The following is a 19,021-nucleotide window of genomic DNA, read 5'->3' as shown; positions in this document are numbered from 1 at the left end:
ATGCTTAGATGTCCAGATAAGAAAGCAAGTGTTTAGTCCAACAAAAACATAGCTTTTATAAATCACAATAAAAGTTAGTTTCTTATTGCGATGCATCCATACTGATAAAGATGCTGCAGGGGAAAATGTGCCACGACCACTGTAAATGGAAACCTTTACAAAACATGCATCTACCTCAGGGGCATTAAATTAGTATGAAATGCTAACCATTCAACGGATCAACAAATGGTGTTAAGAGAAACTGGTCGTCGTGTGGCTGCACCCACCAAAGGGAAGGAAATAAGGAAAAAAAAAAAAGAAAGGTGAATATTATGAAGGGAGTATAAAAAGGAAGTTAAGCTCATCAGTCTGGTTTTCAAAAAAAGCATTTTTTTTAGTGCTCCGGTCACCCTGGCAACGTAGATGACTTAACGTTCCAAGGCGCTTTTGAGGAAGCCGCCCTCAGTATGTACATAAGCAACAACAAAAAAAAGGGAAAGGTATGGCATCTTCCAAATGTGCCCTAGATTCATTACGATTCACACATCCTTCTAGAAGCAGGGGTGATTTGCGTCTGGACTGGAAGCTCCCGACCCCGGGACGGGGTTAGGACCCCTGTCCCTCCAGCTCCGACACCGGGGTGTCCGGCTCCTCATCGTTGTAGATGTTCTCCGCCTGCGGAGAGGAGGCCATCACATGAAGGTTCAGGGATAATGGCCCAACCACAGTCGAACAACAATCATCTTCAGGATCGTTCCAAATGACGAGTGACCAGTTACTATCAGCACTCAACAAAGCAAGTTCCACAATATCGAATCCAGTGTAATTACAGCCAGTTGGCCTTTCTGCGGTGAACTAAGACAACATGATACGACAACAGTGTCTTACCCTCCCAAATGTCTGGCAATCAAATCCAACATACAGGGCTTTCCCTTTTTTCAGATTTGAGCAGGACTGGTCTTCCTAAATTGCTTGGATCGGAAGGCCTTGTGCGTGCGTGAATGCGTGTTAAGAAACGAGCGTCCTTACCATCTGCCAAACCTGCATGATGTTGTCCTCCGACACAGAGCAGATCACCCAGGGCTCGTTGGGGTTCCAGGAGAAGTCGGAGATCTTGGCCGTGTGACCTCCGTGGATGAACTGCAGGACAGACAGAAGTGCTCTTAGGATTCATGAAAAAAAGCGACACCACTGTAGGCCCTGACTGCAGCAGAGGAATGGCTCGATATTACCGTTTACTCGTGAAAATGGGACCGCACCCAGGATAAGAAATGTAAGCATTGCCCACTGGCATTACTGTTCAAATGTGTGGAAAACACATTTGAGATAGAAACGTGAATATTTACTTAGGTTTTGATGGATGGGGAGATAATGTTAACACACTGTATTTTACGATCTAAATCAATGAGGGGGAAAACTATTAATGTCCATCAATCTCCATTGATTCCATCAATGGAGATTGGCAGCCTTGGCCCTTCACGACGGGATTAAAGGTGGAGTAGTTTATTCTGAGCTTCTGGTGTGCATCAGGGCTGACACCTTCAGGTCGATTGGTTCGTCGATATTCTGTTGCTCTCCCAAACGGTCATTAGTCGAGCCAACACCGGTGTGGCTTTCATAAGGAGTGGAGCTCTTCTTAAACCATCTGTTTTTGTGGCGTGTTGGCCCGCGGGACATACCAGCAGCTCAGGAGGTCCATCCTCTGCATCATCGGCAGACTGCTCCTCTCCAATTTTACTGGGGAAGCAATGCAAATACCCAGCGTCAGTACTAGGCTCTCTGTGCTCAGACCCATCCCAAAGGGGTAACTTCGTTAGCCTCTTCAAGGTGGGGGGGGGAAATCAGTTTTATTACAACCCCCATTGTACAGTTAGTAGAGAAATGTTGAAATAAACACTACATTTTGATAGCTTTAATGGCGAGAAGGCAAGCTAATGCTAGCATCCCAATTATTCATATACTGTATTTTTTAAAGTTATAAAAGTACTAGGTTGATTAATTGACTATATTAACTGAAGCCTTAACAGATCTTTATGTAATCCTGATCTTTGATTAGGCAACCACTTGAATCTCTGAGCAGTCTCTGGCCGTCAGGTCGTTCCTACCTGAGGTCCCAGACGTTGAGGCGCCTGTCGGTGCCACTGGACGCCAGGATGGTCTCGTTATGGGGGGACCACTGGACCTGATTTACAAACCACAGCAGGAGAAGACGCGTCATTTCACCTGTCCGGAGCCCAGAGGACTGGTGTTGCCGACCACAAGGCTAGAGAGATCCCGAAGCCAGGGTACAACCCCCTAAGATCGGGCCGCTTGCAGTGGGTCCTGCTGGGGGCTTGTTTGCATTACCTGGAAGATCTCGTCTTTGTGCGACTCGAAGGAGTGGAGCTTCAGCTTGAGGTTCCTCAGATCCCACAGGGCCACAGTCTGAGGGGAGAAACACGATTCAAATCAGTGTCATATGCACCATCAATCGCTCACCCATGCACAAAATACCACCGTGCATTATTTATTAGTTTACAATATGAATGCTTGAACCGACTATTATTCTGAGTAAGGCGGCGAGACGGCTTTGATCACATAACCTTCAAATGATTAAGCGTTCTGCATAATACTGATGAACTTAACAAAATGTCTACCGTCACTAACTTTAGTCAAATTATATTAAATGTTGCAGATATATAAACACTTTGCTCGCTACCACCCTGCTCATCTGATCAGACCCGAGGGTTGCCGCCGTCCTCAAGCATTGTGAGCCTACCTTGTCGGCAGATCCGGTGGCGAGGATGAACTCGCTGTAGGGGTTGAAGCTCAGGCAGTTGACCTCCGCCGTGTGGGCGTCCACAGAGTGGCTGGGCTTGGAGGTGTTGTTTGAGCGCGTGTCCCAGCTGTACACAAGAACAGGCTTTAGCATATTAAACACATCATGAACACTGACTATTTACTATTCTTTGATTTATCAGGCGCTCAAGTGATAGTGAATTCAGACACACGTCGTGAAGAAGCGGGAAGGGATTATACATCTTGCCCGGGGATGCCGACAGGTAGAATTGACATTGGAGATTTAAACATGTACCGGCGCCTTTGAGAGCAAGCCGCCCTATATCAAGCCCCACCTCTCATTATTGTACATCAATGTGTTTGAGATCCTTGTGCATGATGCAAAATGTATCTTTGAACCTGTCGATATGTTTCCCACCCCTCTTGATGTCAGTCAGGAGGGCTTGTTTACTCCCTCTAGACTCCACTTACATCATGAGCTTCTGGTCGTCAGCCACCGAGCCGAACAGCGACTCGTGCAGCAGGTGCCAGGAGACGTCCTCCACTACCGCCGTGTGGCCCGTGAAGATGGTCTTGGCGTCCACGATCTTGCCCTCCTTGGGCCCGGCGCCGATGTCCCACAGGCAGATGGTCTGACGAGACAAGGCGGGGTTATTCCTTTAGCCCACAACACAGGTCTGGGAGCAAGGAAAGCTCATTTGAGATTGTGACCTTTCTGACTGATCCCTGACCTGACCTATCCATCCTCATGTTATAAGATGTACACTATAAGTCCCAGACAGGAATTGAGCGTACAATTATGCGTGAGTTTGCCTAAAAGATCTGTAGCCCCAAAGGATCTGTTTATAACAATGTATTTTACACACATTTTTAGCCACAATAAATTATATTGCGTTAACTATCACAGTATCTTTCAAACACAATTTGGTACTTTATCCGTGTCCTACTGCTGGTGGGGGGGGTATTGACTCACATGGTCGTCAGAGGCACTCAGCAGATTCCCGCTGAGGTTGGGGTTCCAGGACAGACCATAGCCCTCCTTCTGATGGCCCCGGAGCCTGAGGTCCGGGCTGCACTCCCCACTGGGATCTGGAAGAAGTTAGACGTTATGGCATGCACGCTCCTCAGAAACATGAAGATGTCTGCACTGCCCAAAAACGTTTCCTTTGGCTGGCTGTCCTATGGCAAGGGACGTCCCTTGGTACCAGTTTATAGGGCTGATCAGGAACAGCAGGTTTGCACCCTACCGCGTGCGTGCGTGCGAGCGAGTGCGTGCGCTGACCTGGTTTGGACGGGTGCTTGGTGTAGTCGAAGACCAGCACGTCTGAGGTGGGGGTCTTGGTGGCGATGATGCAGGGGTTCTGGGGCATATAGCGGGCGCGGTTCACCTCGCCCTCATGGTTGATCTTGATCTCGATCTCAATCTTCCCGCTGACCGAGCCAAAGCCACCGAATTCTGGGGAAGAAGGGCAGAGGAGGAGGAACAATAAGCCCCTTCCAGTCTATTGGTCATGGTGAAAACGACTCCAGTAATTTAACTGTTAGTATTCAGTCATCAGTTATATTAATTAATTTAAATAGTAAATAGTTCATAAGTAATGTTCCTAAAATGATGTGTAGTTGGTTTTGAAGAGGCACCAACGTTTATTCATCCAACAAAATTGTCGAACGGAAATATAAAACCCCATAGAGAGCATTGTGTGACTAGAAAAGATGGTGTCATCTAATCACAAGGTAAATTAGAAAAACCTTTCTCCACCTTTTGAACCTCAACCTGGGTTTATTTTTGCCTTTCATTTAGTTGTATTCCAAAGCCCATCTAAACAAATGGCTCCTCTAGGCACCATCACCAACGTCATCATGGGAACTTCAGTGCAGCCATCAGCAACCCGTGTGAAATGGTAGGAGAACTTACCTGCTGAGAAACAGAAGACGAAAAACACTTTAACAACAGCACTCCATAACCAACTGTTACTCCGTGTTTACTTATTAACTAACCTCAAAGACAAGTTTATACAACTCACTGGTAGTCGATTGTGATGGACTTAACCTTCTCTAAACAAACATATAATAATTCTGGGAAATAAATAGCTAACCAGCTCAGCCTATTATAATCGCATGCTAATTAAACCCATGTTAAGTAAATTCCTAAGTTCAGTTATTCCTACTATGCGATGATGTTGTGCAATAGTCACCTCCTTTCTCGCTGTCATAGTGCGACGCGTCAAACTGGGCGTCGTCGTTGGGGACCTGAACGCTGGCGATCACCAGGTGGTTCTGCTCGTCCGATGTGTGGGTCCCCAGAACCAGCCTGTGGACTGCGTAGTCCTTCCCCTCCGGCCTGCAGAGGTACCAACACAACTCAGACTGGTGTGTGTGTGTGTGTGTGCGTGTGTGTGTGTCAACCGTTCTGCTTGAACCCCACTGACAGGCTGCAGTATATAGAACATGTTATGGTTAAGATGAAAGAGAAACCTTTAGGCCTACTTATTAATAAAAGATCGATTATAGATAGACAGGGTCAAGTCGTCTTGGCCTCGATGAATGGGACTATGTTGTTGTTGTTGTTTGTCTTTTTTGGAGGGGGTACAGACTCCATTATTCATTGGTGCGTCAGTATAGCCAGCATTACACATCCGACCTTGTCTAGTGACGACAGGTGAGGGCTTCAGATGACCACAGGTACAGTACTCATACCTGTTGACGTCAGGCAGCCATTGGACGGTGAGGCTGGGCCACTCCAGCGCATGCGTCATGACCAGGTCGTAGAGGAACGGTGTGTTTTTCTTCCATATCTTGTACTCTTCGTTGATGACCCTCTCCTCCACCGCATCATCGTACACTGCTGTGGAACGAAGGTAGAACAAGGTGTTGTAGTTTTATGTACAGTATGCGGGAGCAGCCTTCTGAAACGCCAGTTAGCATGCGACGCTAACAACATCACATCACACACCATTGTGGTGCACAAAGCGGCACGCATGGAGACATGGGCCATGAAGCTCTCGCCAAACGCACCTTCTTTATCCGCCATGTTCCTCGCTCAGCGTCTGTTTGGGGAGTGCTTTACGATGCCCGAAAGCAAAGTAACAACCAGATAAAAGGGCTAAAAACGTAATTATCCAGTTATCCTTCGATGGTTTCGTAGTAAAAACTCGCCTTTCCTTTTCAGCGCGTATTTGGACTAGATGACTGCGCATGCGTGTGTATGGAACCCAGCAAGGCTCAGAACTGCGTACTTCTTGCGCAGACTGAACGCAGAAATCCCTGAACTGTTTTGAGCCCTTAAAACCAATTTGGTGCGAAACATCATGATTTTATGATTATTTTAAGTAATTTACATTTTTGAAGATAAAATATAATAATTAAATACAAAAAAATCAATGAAGTTGGAATTTATGTATTTTATTGGAATTGTTGCCATATTTGTTTATATATACTGTGTACACAGCTCTCTATAGGAAGACCTCCTTTATTGACTATACCCTCTTTCTCTTTAATTAAACCTTTTTCAAGTACATAATAGTTTGTTTATATATATATATATATATATATATATATATATATATATATATATATATATATATAAACATTTCTGTAATCTCTTCTGAAGTAGTGATATAGTGGATTCCTAATATCAATAAACTAAAAAATGTTACAATACCAAAAAATCATAACCATGACGCATTCCAATGAGTTTATTCTGTAAAAATCTTGTCCATAAACAGCAAAAACAGTCAACTACAAACTTTTGAAATGTAAATCATGTTTCAAATACAGCATAACAAATAATGAACTGAAAATGTATGGTACAACCACACAATGTTTTAACTATCATAAAACATAGATAAATAAATCAATGAAAAAGAGCAGTTTCCCTTTGGAAAAGCAATGGAGGCAAATAAAGGCAGCTGGCTTTTGTTAAAGATGGAGCATCAGCATCATCTTAAACAAATTATCTTTAAATCAATGCTTGCAATAAAAAGACAAAATAAACAACATTTTGCAATAGCGCAGATGTCGTAACTCACTATTATATAGTGCATTGTGCATCACCTAGAGGTGTCCAATTTTTTTCCATTTGATGGGTCAGTCTGCCTGGATTTCCTAGTGCATACATTATTACAGCTCTTAGATGGATACACACTTGTTTTGTACTGAGTGCCAGAGGCTTCCATGAATGTGTCGATTTACATTAACCCCAGTGGGGATGCCCTAGCCTATGCCCCCCTTGGGCCCTGTGGCTTCTAGATCCAGCCATGGATATATCTGTGTTGACGAAACTTGTGAGCAACTAAAACCACAATATGTTGGTCGTCTGATTTGGGATTTTGGTGATGAGAAAGAAAATGTAATACACGTTTTCTAATTCTTACAAAACCGTAACGCCTGATTTAGGACAATGTCAACAGCCACCATCAAAAATGAACCCCCTTTTTCAGCATGCCACTATAAAAATCATTATAATCATCAATATACAGTGACATATTCCACAGCTACACAGAAGAACAGATATAATATTTATATATATAACATTTGTTAAAAAGATGAGATGATGCCTAGAGCAGTCCGAGTAAAATAGAAGTCCTCTATTCTACAACAAAGGTAAAATATACCGGTATATTTAAATTTCTTTGAGTTACAATGTGTAACCCAGTTGTGCACAACACTTCATAATACATTAATCTATGTACTTCTCCATTCGTTTTTTTCTGGTTACATGAAATATAGTAATGTGGGATGGACACTGTAATGATATGACAGTAATAGTAGAAGAAAGACCCTTACATTTTTAATCATGTGGAGAAAAAAAAAGGAACTCCAAGCTACAACTAGAGTGTCAGTACACTGCGAAAACCAACGTGTATAACTGTGATATTGTCTATAATATTGTATATATTCATACCGGAGGACATTTGAAACATGTTTGCACACAGTGAGGGTGTGATGGGTGAATGGAGATGCGTGATGGGGCCGGCATGAAGGCTGAATTGAGTTTATATTACAAATGTGGTTAAATAAGTCAAGAGTTACGACACACTAGAATTCATTTGTGAGTTTGCTGCCTTTGATTGAAAGCAGATCTTTCTGTCTGGAATGCAGTTTTTCTGTTCCGTTTATTTGGAGCGGACATGGAGCAGATTGAAGATAAAGTTGTGAGACACATCGTTTTCACATGAAGAGCTCCCAATGACTGAGTGTCATGGCGAGAAAACATTTTCGCAGTCTAGGTGGACAATCAGTCATGGAATTATAGATTCCAGGACAGGAAGTGATGTTGTAGCATGCAACTGGTCAGTCTGTTCATAGTGTTTTTTTCATAAAGTAAAAGCATTCAATTGTTCATATATGGTATAATAATATCCTATAAGGGTATCAATGTCAATATTGCAAAATAGTAGGGTTTTAAATGTTTGAATGACAGTAAACATACTAAATTGCCCCAGTGTGTCAGCACTCTTTTGAAACAGTTGGCTCCTTAAGTCTTGGTATCTGGAGGCTGACACAAAAACAGAAACCTCAGAGATGACAGGAGAAGTTATTTGTGCTAATACCCTGGAGCCACATTCTTTCATTTGGTTTAATAGACTTACAAGTTACGATTTGCAGCCAGCAAACAACAATCCTACATCAAATGATTACCAATTACCTAGTACAGTAACAGTGGATTTTGCGTTGCTAGTGGCCACTTGATTAACTTAATATAAATTGACGTCTAACAGTTTGGTCTTTGATGACAAATTATATATTTGTTTATCCTGGCCTTGACCCCATCTTTCTGTTTTGTTTTTTCGAAGTCCAACGCGCATGTGTTAGTGTCAACGGCCAGTAGATGGTGCTGATGGAACAAACAGTGTGTATATCATCCCATTCCAATACTACTTGCACAAAGAATGAATTCTCATAGGTGTTGTCCTCTGAGTGTTTAATGTTCTTCTCTAAGCAACTGGTTCTGTGAAATGCACAGAAGATAGACATGAATTAATAAAAAATTACAGTGACAATTTTTGCCAATCATCATGAATCACAACCAGATCATATTCTTTCCATTGTTAATTATATACAAGTATTAGATACAAATATCTGAAACATGATTCAATAACAGGTAATTACTCCCAATTATGCAAAATAGCAGGATGCATACTAACTAATAGATGAATACAAATAACATACAATCAAGAGTGTGCTATGACTGATGAGTTATTGAGTTACATACACATAACTTATATTGTCATTCTGGAAACATAGTGAATTAACTATTTCTAAATGAAGTAAGTAGTGCATACCCACCAAACCAGGGTTCCGGTCCTTTGAGGAGACACCTATGACCTGAGACCTATTAGTAAATACCTATGACCTGGCAGCCCACCTTATTGTCAGTGGCGTTCTGGATGAGGCCCCCGTCCGTTTCCCCGCCCACAGAGTTGCTCTTCTTGTCGCCCTCCTTCCCGTCCTTCTCCAGGTCGTCCTCGCCGGACGACACGCGCGACAGCTTGGAGGACTTCTGCCACAGAGAGGAGCGTAGGCCATTACCACAGGAAGTGAAGTCGAAGCATGCACTTGGTCAGTGTGTTCGTAGTATAGTGTTATTTTCTCCGCGGGGTTACTGGGGGAAGCGGAGGCCGTGTTCACACATGGAACAGGGCTTTGTTTGGAACATGGGTCCTTCCGGGGTTCTCCATGCCTGAGGTTGACCCCAGATGACCGCAGGTCAAAACGTTGCTTCCGCCTTCTAGGAAGGAGAACATCGTGCTGGTGTGAAGGGGTTTCTTCTATCTAACCTAATTCAATGGAATTCATCGGTGGCATACAACCACAAAAAGGGGCGTGTGCTACAGAGTAGGCTATGCATAGACACACCCAGAATGGAGAGAAGGGAAAGCTACTTATGTGATGAGCAATATGTACCCTAGTATTGTACTACATGAACCCCCACCCCCCACACACACACACACACACACACACACACACACACACACACACACACACACACACACACACACACACACCTCTTTAGGCGAATCAGCCAGTTATGACGTTTGAAAATATGTAGAAATCTGTAGAATTCTACAGTAACCCCCCCCCCCCCCACACACACACACACACACACACACACACACATACACACAGACACACACAAATACGAGAAAAGCCCCATTCCTTCATATGCGCCACATGTACTGTGCCTGATGGGACCCAGTTGCTAAGCAACAGTGGTTGCTAAGCAGAGAGCAGAATGTGATGTGGGTGAGTCCTCCAGCCGGCTCCCGGTTACAGCGGTCGGCCGTGGCACCGTCTTTGACGCTGGCAGCCACCAACTATGGCACTGCAAGCCCCCCGTTCCCTTCTTAATCTAAAGGGGCTTCTAGTGTTGTCAAGGTGAAGCACAGGCAGGCTACAGGACCACAATCGATAAGCCGGGAACCTGGTGAGGAAGTGGATTGAAACTAAATGAAAATCCACCACCTTCCTGTTGAGCCACAGCAAGCTTGAAAGCCACTCTGTGTCTATCAAGCTTTGGTTAAACTGGAGGTAGACTAATCGTGCCTTCAACTTTTGGATCCCACATGCTGAGATGCCTCTGTAGGAGATGTATTGTTATCAATGGGACATGACACTAGGGTTGGTCTGGATTTGTCCTTAATAACGTCTTTGAGGAAGCCTTTTTTCTATCAGCCTTCTTCTACCTTTGTCATTTAGCTTGTAGGATAAAAGCTACGATAACATTTATTAACAGCATAACAAACATTGACAAAACACGAAAATAATGTAGAAGCTGTATCCACCAGCCCTCCGGCCTAGGACCAGCTGATTCCATCTGAGCCCCTCCTGGTGCATTGTGGGTCACATGGCTTGGAGGTGGGGAGGGCGGCGGAGCTGTGTGTACCTTTGATCCGGCGGTCTTTTTCCGTTTGGACGCGGCCTTGTCTGTTCCCTTGAGCTTCTCCTTGTTGTCTTCCTCCTCCACAGAATCCCCCTCCTCTCCCTCACTGCTGCCGTCCACCGCGTTCACCCCTTCTTCCGTCTCGGACGAGTTCTGCTGCATGGCCTGTGTGTGTGAGAGTGTGCACGTGTGTGCATGTCTTTAGTTTATAACGCGGACAGACAAGCAGACACACAACCCAACAGCTGAGATCTTACGTTTGTGGACAGTTTCGTAGACGCGTCAAAGATCGGTTCAGGAGGTGACTGGGGAACAAGAATGAGCACACGCATGTGTTGGTCTGTCTCATCCCCCTACATGATTGGTTGCATGTGTACGCTGGTTGAAATGCACATATATGCTGTGAACCAGATGCTGCTTATTCTGGTAGCATTCGGAGTCAAGGAAGCATCAAGTCATGTCATCATATCGAATATTAACAAAAAAGTAAGCCTTTCGCGGGGCCTCTGACTAGGCATGTTTTGAAGGCAGCGTAGTATCCTTTGTTGGTCACGATATCCCACAATCCCCTGCACCCGCTCCACTGCTCAGACAAAAAGGAAACAACAAAAACCAGCAATAGCCTCGAGCTTGTGTACAAATGAAAGTTATATTGACTTTTAGACTAATGCTTCAACAATTAATAATGCTACTCTAATAAAATGGAATAATCTCAGTAAAGAAATAAGCACTTTGTCCAAATGACAAGCAGGTGGTAGTATAGCCGTTGTAACTGATGGTATTTTGGCAACGTCATAACATTCTGATGCATTGCTGCCTTGAAAGTCTGTCTCAATCCTGAACCCCGCTTACAGGTTACTTCACACAAAAACACTACCTCCATAGGACACCGACTCATTAGACAGCAAGGCTGCATGCAGCTGACTTCTGTTTGGGACACAGCCACTATCTATATTGACCGAGTTCATATGAGTACATAACTAGATTACAATCCAACCTCCATCGACCTTGTGCTAGAAGAGGATCTGGCAGCAGCACAGTAAGCACAAACCAACATCGTACATCGTAGATGCAACACTAGAGTTACGCGATTGCCGTTATTTAAACGCAAACCTAACGACGTCCAACTATTAACCTAAACTGAAATAACCTGATCGAACACCTAGTCTTTTCTTTTGAAGAGAGTGACCACTAAATTAAACAAAAAAGATCTTCCTGCCGCCAAATGAATGCAACGGAAAGCAATGTAGTTAAGTATGTGGAAGTAGCCAAACATTGACATATAGCAGGAATAAAATAAAGTTTAGGGTCAGGGATAAAAAATAGACAAACGATTTCCCTAGCTAGGGAATGATGCATATTTAGCTTTAAGTCGTCTTCGTTACCTTCCAACCAATGGAAAAATCTGGCATTTAAAACTCAAGGCAAAGAAGAGAGTTAAATCGAATTCCTGATAATCTCATAAACACAATCACTGCTATACAGGGACCCATTTGTGAATGAAAATAAACTTCTGGCTGTAGTCAACAGTTCAGCTAGCGTCTCTCCTCCCAGTGGTCGGTCTCTCTCTCCCCTTCTGGCACTAGCTCTCGTTCTTTGTCTCTAAGGCCCAATCCCATTTCTACCCCTTCCCCTTACCTCTTCAAAACAAGGGGGAGGGGGAAGGGGTAAGGGGTAGAAATAGGATTGGGCCTAACTCCCCCATGTCTTTGCTCTCTAAATCAGAGACATAGCGGGCCCCCGCCAGACCTGGTAGCCGGTGAACTTGACTCCGGGGTTGTTCTCAATCTCCCATAGGCCCTCGTTGAAACCCTTCCTCTTGTTGGACTTGCCAAACTTGTCTTTGTACTCCTTGTAGGGCAGCAGGTCCTTTGGGCCTAGGAACGCACTGGGATGAGAGGGTAAAATAAGAATAGTTGTGTTAAATCTGTGCGTTACTCTAGTAGTCTGACCCAATGTTGTTTATCTACTATGTATCTACTGGGCTAATGACACAGTGTTGTTGAGTATGCACTGGGCTAAATGACACAGTGTTGTTGAGTATCTACTGGGCTAATGACACAATGTTGTTGAGTACTGGGCTAATGACACAATGTTGTTGAGTATCTACTGGGCTAATGACACAGTGTTGTTGAGTATCTACAGGGCTAATGACACAGTGTTGTTGAGTATATACTGGGCTAATGAAACAGTGTTGTTGAGTATATACTGGGCTAATGACACAGTGTTGTTGAGTATCTACTTGGTTAATTACACAATGTTGTTGAGTATGTACTGGGCAAAATACACAATGTTGTTGAGCATATACTAGGCTAAATACACAATGTGGTTGAGTATGTACTGGGCTAAATGACAAAGCGTTGTTGAATATGTACTGAGCTAAATATAGAATGTTGTTCAGCATATACTAGGCTAAATACACAATGTGTTTGAGTATGTACTGGGCTAATGACACAATGTTATTGAGTATATACCGGTACTAGCCTAAATTACACAGTGTTGTTTAAACTGGGCTAAATTCAAGCGGAACCTAGAATGTGCAGTAATCGTCGCTTTGTTATGGTTATGGTGTAATGGTGAATCGTAGCATTAATGAATGATATTGGAAGCAGTAGCACCAAGCAGGATAGCCTAGTGTTTAGGTTAATGGAGCTGAAAAAAGGGTCCACATTTCAGTGTCCACATTTTGTAGGCATCCTCAAGCAACCTGCTCAACAATATCCTGGTTAAATCACTGTAAGTTGGAGAAAAGCTCAGGGTCTCAAAAGGTAATAGCATGCTTTTGTACCAAACAGCGTCTTAAAATCGTTCCATATATACACATTGGTAGCTTGCTGTTACATACATCTTCACATTCATTTACACCTGCTTAGATGCAGTTTTTAGAACTTACGTTTCATGCGTGCCGAAGAAGAAAATGGGATACTTGTTGGCAGGTGGTTTGACAGCCCCTTCTGGAAGCTCATCAATCTGACAGGCAGAAGGGGGTGGGGGATACATGAAAATGGGGGAGAAAGAGGGGGACCATGGTGCTTAAGTGGAAGCAAGGGAGGAGAGGATCCTGCTGTGTGCAATGGTTCAAAATGCATTGTGAAAAACTGACATTATTATGTCGACAGGATTATTCATGGTTGAGAAGTAGCAGAATAAAATTATATTTTGTCACACAATGTTGCACATGTTAACGGCAGGGGTTACTTGAGGAAATTTCAATGCATTAAAAATGTGCATGCATATTCTAGGTCCACATATATAAAATGGCAGAATAAAAAAAAATCTTGACCATGGATACTTAATAGAGAAAGATTGAATACGGAATGTTGTGTTGCACAGTGTCGAACGATGCTGCCTCAACTGTTGTCATTCTAGCCCTTCCCCATAAACACAAGGTCCATAAAAAAGGCATTAAGTGGTGTGTCTGCATCAACGATATATTACTTCGAAATGGGTCGTAAAACAACGCTAGCAGCCAAATCCAGTAGCATCCATGTATTCACACAGCATCATCGGCGATGAGACTGTCTCAGGCAACCCCGCCTCCCTTCCCCTCGGCCAGGCTGCGGTGCATACTCACCCTCGCCGGCCAGTGTGGGTATCCTTTCATTTTGGCAAAAACCAAATCTCCTGCCTTGTATTCCCGCGGCCGTGGTCGAGCCATGTAGTCGGTTAGTGGTCCAAGGGTTTCAGGGGTTGTATTTGAAAGATTCTCGCACTTGTCCTTGGCCCTCAAAACCGGAGTAAATTATCGACCATCAATGTTTTTATATCAAGGCTGCAGTTTACACGGAAATAAATAATAAAAAAAGACGCGGAAAGGGCCTGGGAAAAAAGGCGATCATCCTGCGCACAGAAACGTGCGTAAACGTGTCCTTGAATGGCCGTAGCCTGCTACATCTATCATCAGGGCTGTGAAACCCGAAGCCTTGGCAGGTCTCTCAGAAATTATAAATATACGATAAATGTTACTCCTAGACGACTACTGGCCAGAATGTTCTGGCCAGAATGATTAGGTTTGTTAAAAAAAATAGGCCAGATGCGCTATTTTAGATAATAACTTCAGATGAGTAAATACATAACTTTGATAATGAGGATGAATGATAAGGATAATTGTAATGATCTGATTATTTTATTATTGAGATCATTATGACTATCATACATTTGAGAAGTAATCATGTAAATAAAAAAATTATAAAAAAAGTACAATTATTATATTAGCTCTGTATGTTTTCATCGAGCACACTCAGCCCCTGCCTGACATACGTCTTTCTCTCACCAGTTCATCTCTAAAGCCTATCAATGGATTTAGCAATGAATGCTTGATAATTTTTCACAGACCCAGGCTTTGACACTGAATGACATCAGCCCACCAGCCTTTCCTCTGGGACCTCGCAAATGTCTGGTCAACTCACCTTGACCATTTTCATCGAGGTGTCATAGCAGTGCACAAACAGGTAGCTATAGCCGAAAAATGAACATTGGATAGGTCTAAAGGTTTGAAATTGATGTGTGTGTCAAAGCACCAGCAATGGCCAATGAGTGTTAAATTCACTAGTTAAGTCTACTACATAAAATAGCTGACCCATAAATAGTGTTTGTCTTAGGAAGAGCCCTGTGTTAACATTCTATCAATTAAATCATTGCAAAGTGGGGACTTGCTTTTGTTGACTTGGTAATATGTTTTTTTTAATTCTGAATTTCCTTTCAGGGCTCTATATTTTATTCTCTTACTTATGAAGTCCATTTTCTATATGCAATAATTGTTAAGACAATAACACCTTGTATCTTAAATGGTGCACCAACAGATGGCAGCACACGACCTACTATTTCTTAGCCGTGCTTAAAATCGATGTTTTATTTCATACTGTCTACCCGCAGATGTCAGTAAAAAATGAAATTTTCTGAACAGCCTTTTAAGACCCTTTACAATGTAAGCAGATTTACTATATAGTCCCGTGCTGTAGGTGGCAGCAAAAGCTTTGGTTAAACTGAAGGAAATGTCTTTCTGTCACCAGCACATGTGATTCTCATCTCTCCCGGACAGATGTTTCTTCTCCGCTGCTTACAATGCGGATGCCTGTCACATTGAGCCCTTCAGCCTTCCAGAATGAGGAAAATAAAAACATGAATACAGACATTACTCTCATTCTATCTGTGGGTCTGTTTGTTTGAACCAAGGTGGATGCTGCTTACAGACTTTTCGATGTAGGCTATTACACCTTGATCACAGCAGGTCAGGCCACTATTGAAAAGCTCTCGGACTTTGTTATATTTCTCAGGAGCAGTGGCCTAGAAGTATTTCCTGTAAGAGCACCTATAGAATCCCCACTGCAAAGCATCGCCGCTTGTCACAGAAAGAGAACTACTTTGACCCTATTCAAAACACATGCACACCTGCGTATGTTTTGAAGCCACATGTGTTTTGGATTGGAGAGGGAGAGACGTAACGTTGGGATCCGGAAAACAGATGTTTGCTGATCTGTTCGGTTGTCTAAGTATGGCTTTCCCTTGTCTTGGCCTTGTGTGCCGTGAAAAATAATTCCAACAAATTTGGCGGTGGACCGAGTGACAAGCATGTGGAAGGTTTGGAAGCGTTACAAATTCCTCGTGCTTCCTTTTTTATTCATGTCTGCAGTGCATTTTGCCTGAGACCCCGAACCATTGTTAGTTTTGGCATTTTTTATTCCCCGAATGTCCTTGAAATGTTTGTCACATTTGAAAAGTGAAAATTATTTGTCAAATTCAGTTTGTTGTGTTCTCTGATTGCCTTGTGACTAATGTTCACCGATGCAAAAAAATGCAGACATACATTTGAGTTGCGCGGCTGCTAGCGGTGGACTGTCAGCTCCCATGATCCTTCAGGGTGGCGGGGTCATAAAAATGCCCGCGCGACCAGTCACACAGCCCCCCCCGACCCCATCCCTCACACCCCCCGTCCCCCCTACGGCCGGAGCAATTTATCATACATCTCCCCGATTCACACGAGCCACAGTTAGGCCTTCGTGTGGCGTTAGCGTTAGTCCGGGAGGTGACACCCTTTGACACCCCCTTGGTGCATTGCACCTTCCCACGGCGCCCTCACTCGCGCGCCCCCCCCCCCACCCCACCTGAGGGGGGTCGGGTTAGCGGTGAAACACCAGCGGATTTGGTTTGCGGCTGACACTGAATAAACGATGTAAACGCTTCGGATGAGATTGTTTTTGCCACTGCTGCCCCCCCACCCCCTCAGCGATGACACTGGCTTACAGCGCTATGGGCCCACCAGCTCTCTCTCTCTCTCTCTCTCTCTCCCTCTCTCATGTCCTGTATGATGTCCCAGCCAGGGTATATGTGGGGAAATGAGGCAGACAGCCAGCAAATAATAGTTGCCATTGTGCCCCACAGCAGCAGCGGCAGCAGGGGTTGGGGTGTGTGTGTGTGTGTGTGTGTGTGTGTGTGTGTGTGTGTGTGTGTGTGTGTGTGTGTGTGTGTGTGTGTGTGTGTGTGTGTGTGTGTGTGTGTGTGTGTGTGTGTGTGTGTGTGTGTATATAAGTGTGTGTGTGTGTGTGTGTGTGTGTGTGTGTGTGTGTGTGTGTGTGTGTGTGTGTGTGTGTGTGTGTGTATAAGTGTATGTGTGTTTGTGTGTGTGTGTGTGTGTGTGTGTGTGTGTGTGTGTGTGTGTGTGTGTGTGTGTGTGTGTGTGTGTGTGTGTGTGTGTGTGTGTGTGTGCGGTGGTAGTGCTAGTGGTGGTGGTGGGGGGGGGTTAGGCTTGCCATGATATGCCAGGGCCTGACATGGCACCCCGGACCCAGAGCTGTCACCCTCCCGGAAACATCACCCTCGCCTCCACAATTTGTGCACTTAACACTTCACTTGGCACATGACAGGTGCTTATTTCCCCGCAGCACTACCCCTCCACTCCACCCAACCTCACCCCATCCCCCCACCCACCCCTGGTAGAGACGCCTGAGAGCGCACGTGGGTGCACACACACACACACACACACGCACACACACACACACATGCGTGCGGCATCTGGTGTGAGTGTGTGTCCGCTCGCCACCGTGTGTGTGTGTTTGTTCATGTGTGTGTGTGTGTGTGTGTGTGTGTGCAACGATACCCCAGTGATACTCCAACTCCCTTGGTACCCACGGCCCACTGAGCTTGGCCGTCCGACACATCTGGTACATTGGCTGTGCACATGTGGGCACGTGGGTTTTGGTGGTTCTGTGTGCATCCAGGGAATGATATGCATACAGGTATGCTGGCATCACAGGCCGGGTCCGTTAGATTTTAATTTCATGACCGAAGACATAATTTGGAGGACCCAACATATCCCTGGTTTTGTTTTGGGCCTTTTTTAAACTATGAACATTGTTACGATCTAGCAAAAGAAGGGATGTCAAAATATGTTCTCATTGAGAGCCTCAAACTAAGTTTTCTGCAAGCATCATCCCTCTCAAGAACTCATTAGTGTATAGAAGTGCGTACAATTATTCTTCCCTGGATTCATTGTAAATTAAGAAAGAAGACAAATGGCCACAGTGAAGAAAAATATATTAAGAGTTAAAGGATGCAATGTGACAACGTGTGCATAAGAATGCTTTTAGCGCAGGTGGCTGCACACACCAGATATCTATCTCTCTTGATGGATACATCTGTAATTCTTCATTTGCACCTAGATCATATTCCGCCCAGAGAACACATGACAGTCTATTTGAATAATCAACTTAGGCATAACAATCAAGGAACTCATGGGAGCGCGACACACAAAATTGCACACGCACACACACCCACACTTATATACCCGCACATATACCAACACATGACTTGCTCACCCACTCACAGCTAGACACACACACATGACGTCCCGATGGACACACAGTATGCATTGATATGCATAAGAGTGGCATTAATCACAGCTTACTTGGCTTGTGATTGCCTGTTTCTAACACGGCAGAGAGAGAGACAGAGTAACTTTGAGACGTTTGTGGGGGGGAAACCTCGCACTAGGCAAAGTGTCATAAGTTGAGGATGTGGCTTAAGTGGATCCAGCAGCCGAGTGGCTTGTCACTCTTGCCTTTCAGAAGCGATGTGTTTGTGCTTAAACAGGGATGTCGGCACGTCGCTCGGAGGGTCTGTGTGCAACCCCCCCTCGCCGTCCCCCCCTGTCCCCCCACTCACCATCCAACCACCCTTGAAGACATGCAGCAGTTTGGCCTTGAGATGAGCCGGCCCCGCACACACTCTCTCTCTCTCTCCCTCTCTCTCTCTCTCTCTCTCTCTCTCTCTCTCTCTCTCTCTCTCTCTCTTCTCTCTCTCTTCTCTCCTCTCTCTCTCTCTCCTCTCTCTCCTCTCTCTCTCTCTCTCTCTCTCCTCTCTCTCTCTCTCTCTCTCTCTCTCTCT

General features: G+C 44.4%; 2 protein-coding genes across 3 annotated transcripts; both read right to left on the bottom strand.

Moving 5' to 3' along the window:
- Positions 1-17: 17 nt before the first annotated feature.
- LOC130403224 (histone-binding protein RBBP7) lies at positions 18-5,969 on the bottom strand. 2 transcript variants are annotated; one of them, XM_056607473.1, is made up of 12 exons: positions 5,773-5,969; positions 5,455-5,602; positions 4,953-5,098; positions 4,040-4,216; positions 3,731-3,846; positions 3,229-3,389; positions 2,738-2,864; positions 2,326-2,403; positions 2,085-2,161; positions 1,659-1,716; positions 1,009-1,119; positions 18-654 (listed from the first exon to the last, which is right to left on the bottom strand). In XM_056607473.1, exons 1-12 carry the CDS (start codon positions 5,786-5,788, stop codon positions 586-588), a joined length of 1,284 nt encoding a protein of 427 aa, XP_056463448.1. In that variant the 5' UTR covers positions 5,789-5,969; the 3' UTR covers positions 18-585. The 2 variants fall into 2 exon arrangements, with proteins under 2 accessions (XP_056463448.1, XP_056463449.1); XM_056607474.1 differs by having other exon boundaries at positions 4,040-4,213.
- A 487-nt stretch (positions 5,970-6,456) lies between these two features.
- Positions 6,457-14,470, bottom strand: hdgfl3 (HDGF like 3). The gene is made up of 6 exons (XM_056607925.1): positions 14,214-14,470; positions 13,533-13,609; positions 12,389-12,527; positions 10,643-10,804; positions 9,125-9,259; positions 6,457-8,707 (listed from the first exon to the last, which is right to left on the bottom strand). The coding sequence occupies exons 1-6, from the start codon at positions 14,295-14,297 to the stop codon at positions 8,681-8,683; spliced, it is 624 nt and encodes a 207-aa protein (XP_056463900.1). The 5' UTR covers positions 14,298-14,470; the 3' UTR covers positions 6,457-8,680.
- Between the last annotated feature and the right edge of the window lie 4,551 nt (positions 14,471-19,021).

This window comes from Gadus chalcogrammus, chromosome 14 (genome assembly GCF_026213295.1).
Source record: "Gadus chalcogrammus isolate NIFS_2021 chromosome 14, NIFS_Gcha_1.0, whole genome shotgun sequence".
Classification (NCBI taxonomy): Eukaryota; Metazoa; Chordata; class Actinopteri; order Gadiformes; family Gadidae; genus Gadus; species Gadus chalcogrammus.
The sequence above is the reverse complement of the archived record's forward strand: the minus strand, read 5'-3'. Positions and strand labels throughout refer to the sequence as shown.

What these genes read in the sequence shown, in the direction of transcription:
- LOC130403224 (XM_056607473.1), bottom strand. An exon ending in GACGACCAGAAGCTCATGAT is followed by an intron (nt 2,865 to 3,228) that starts GTAAGTGGAGTC and finishes TCTTGTGTACAG; the next exon opens with CTGGGACACGCGCTCAAACA. An exon ending in TCATGCAGGTTTGGCAGATG is followed by an intron (nt 655 to 1,008) that starts GTAAGGACGCTC and finishes TCCTCTCCGCAG; the next exon opens with GCGGAGAACATCTACAACGA.
- hdgfl3 (XM_056607925.1), bottom strand. Translation starts at nt 14,297, where the DNA reads ATGGCTCGACCACGGCCGCGGGAATACAAGGCAGGAGATTTGGTTTTT. An exon ending in TCAAGTTCACCGGCTACCAG is followed by an intron (nt 10,805 to 12,388) that starts GTCTGGCGGGGG and finishes TCACACACACAG; the next exon opens with GCCATGCAGCAGAACTCGTC. An exon ending in AAAAGACCGCCGGATCAAAG is followed by an intron (nt 9,260 to 10,642) that starts GTACACACAGCT and finishes TCTCTGTGGCAG; the next exon opens with AAGTCCTCCAAGCTGTCGCG.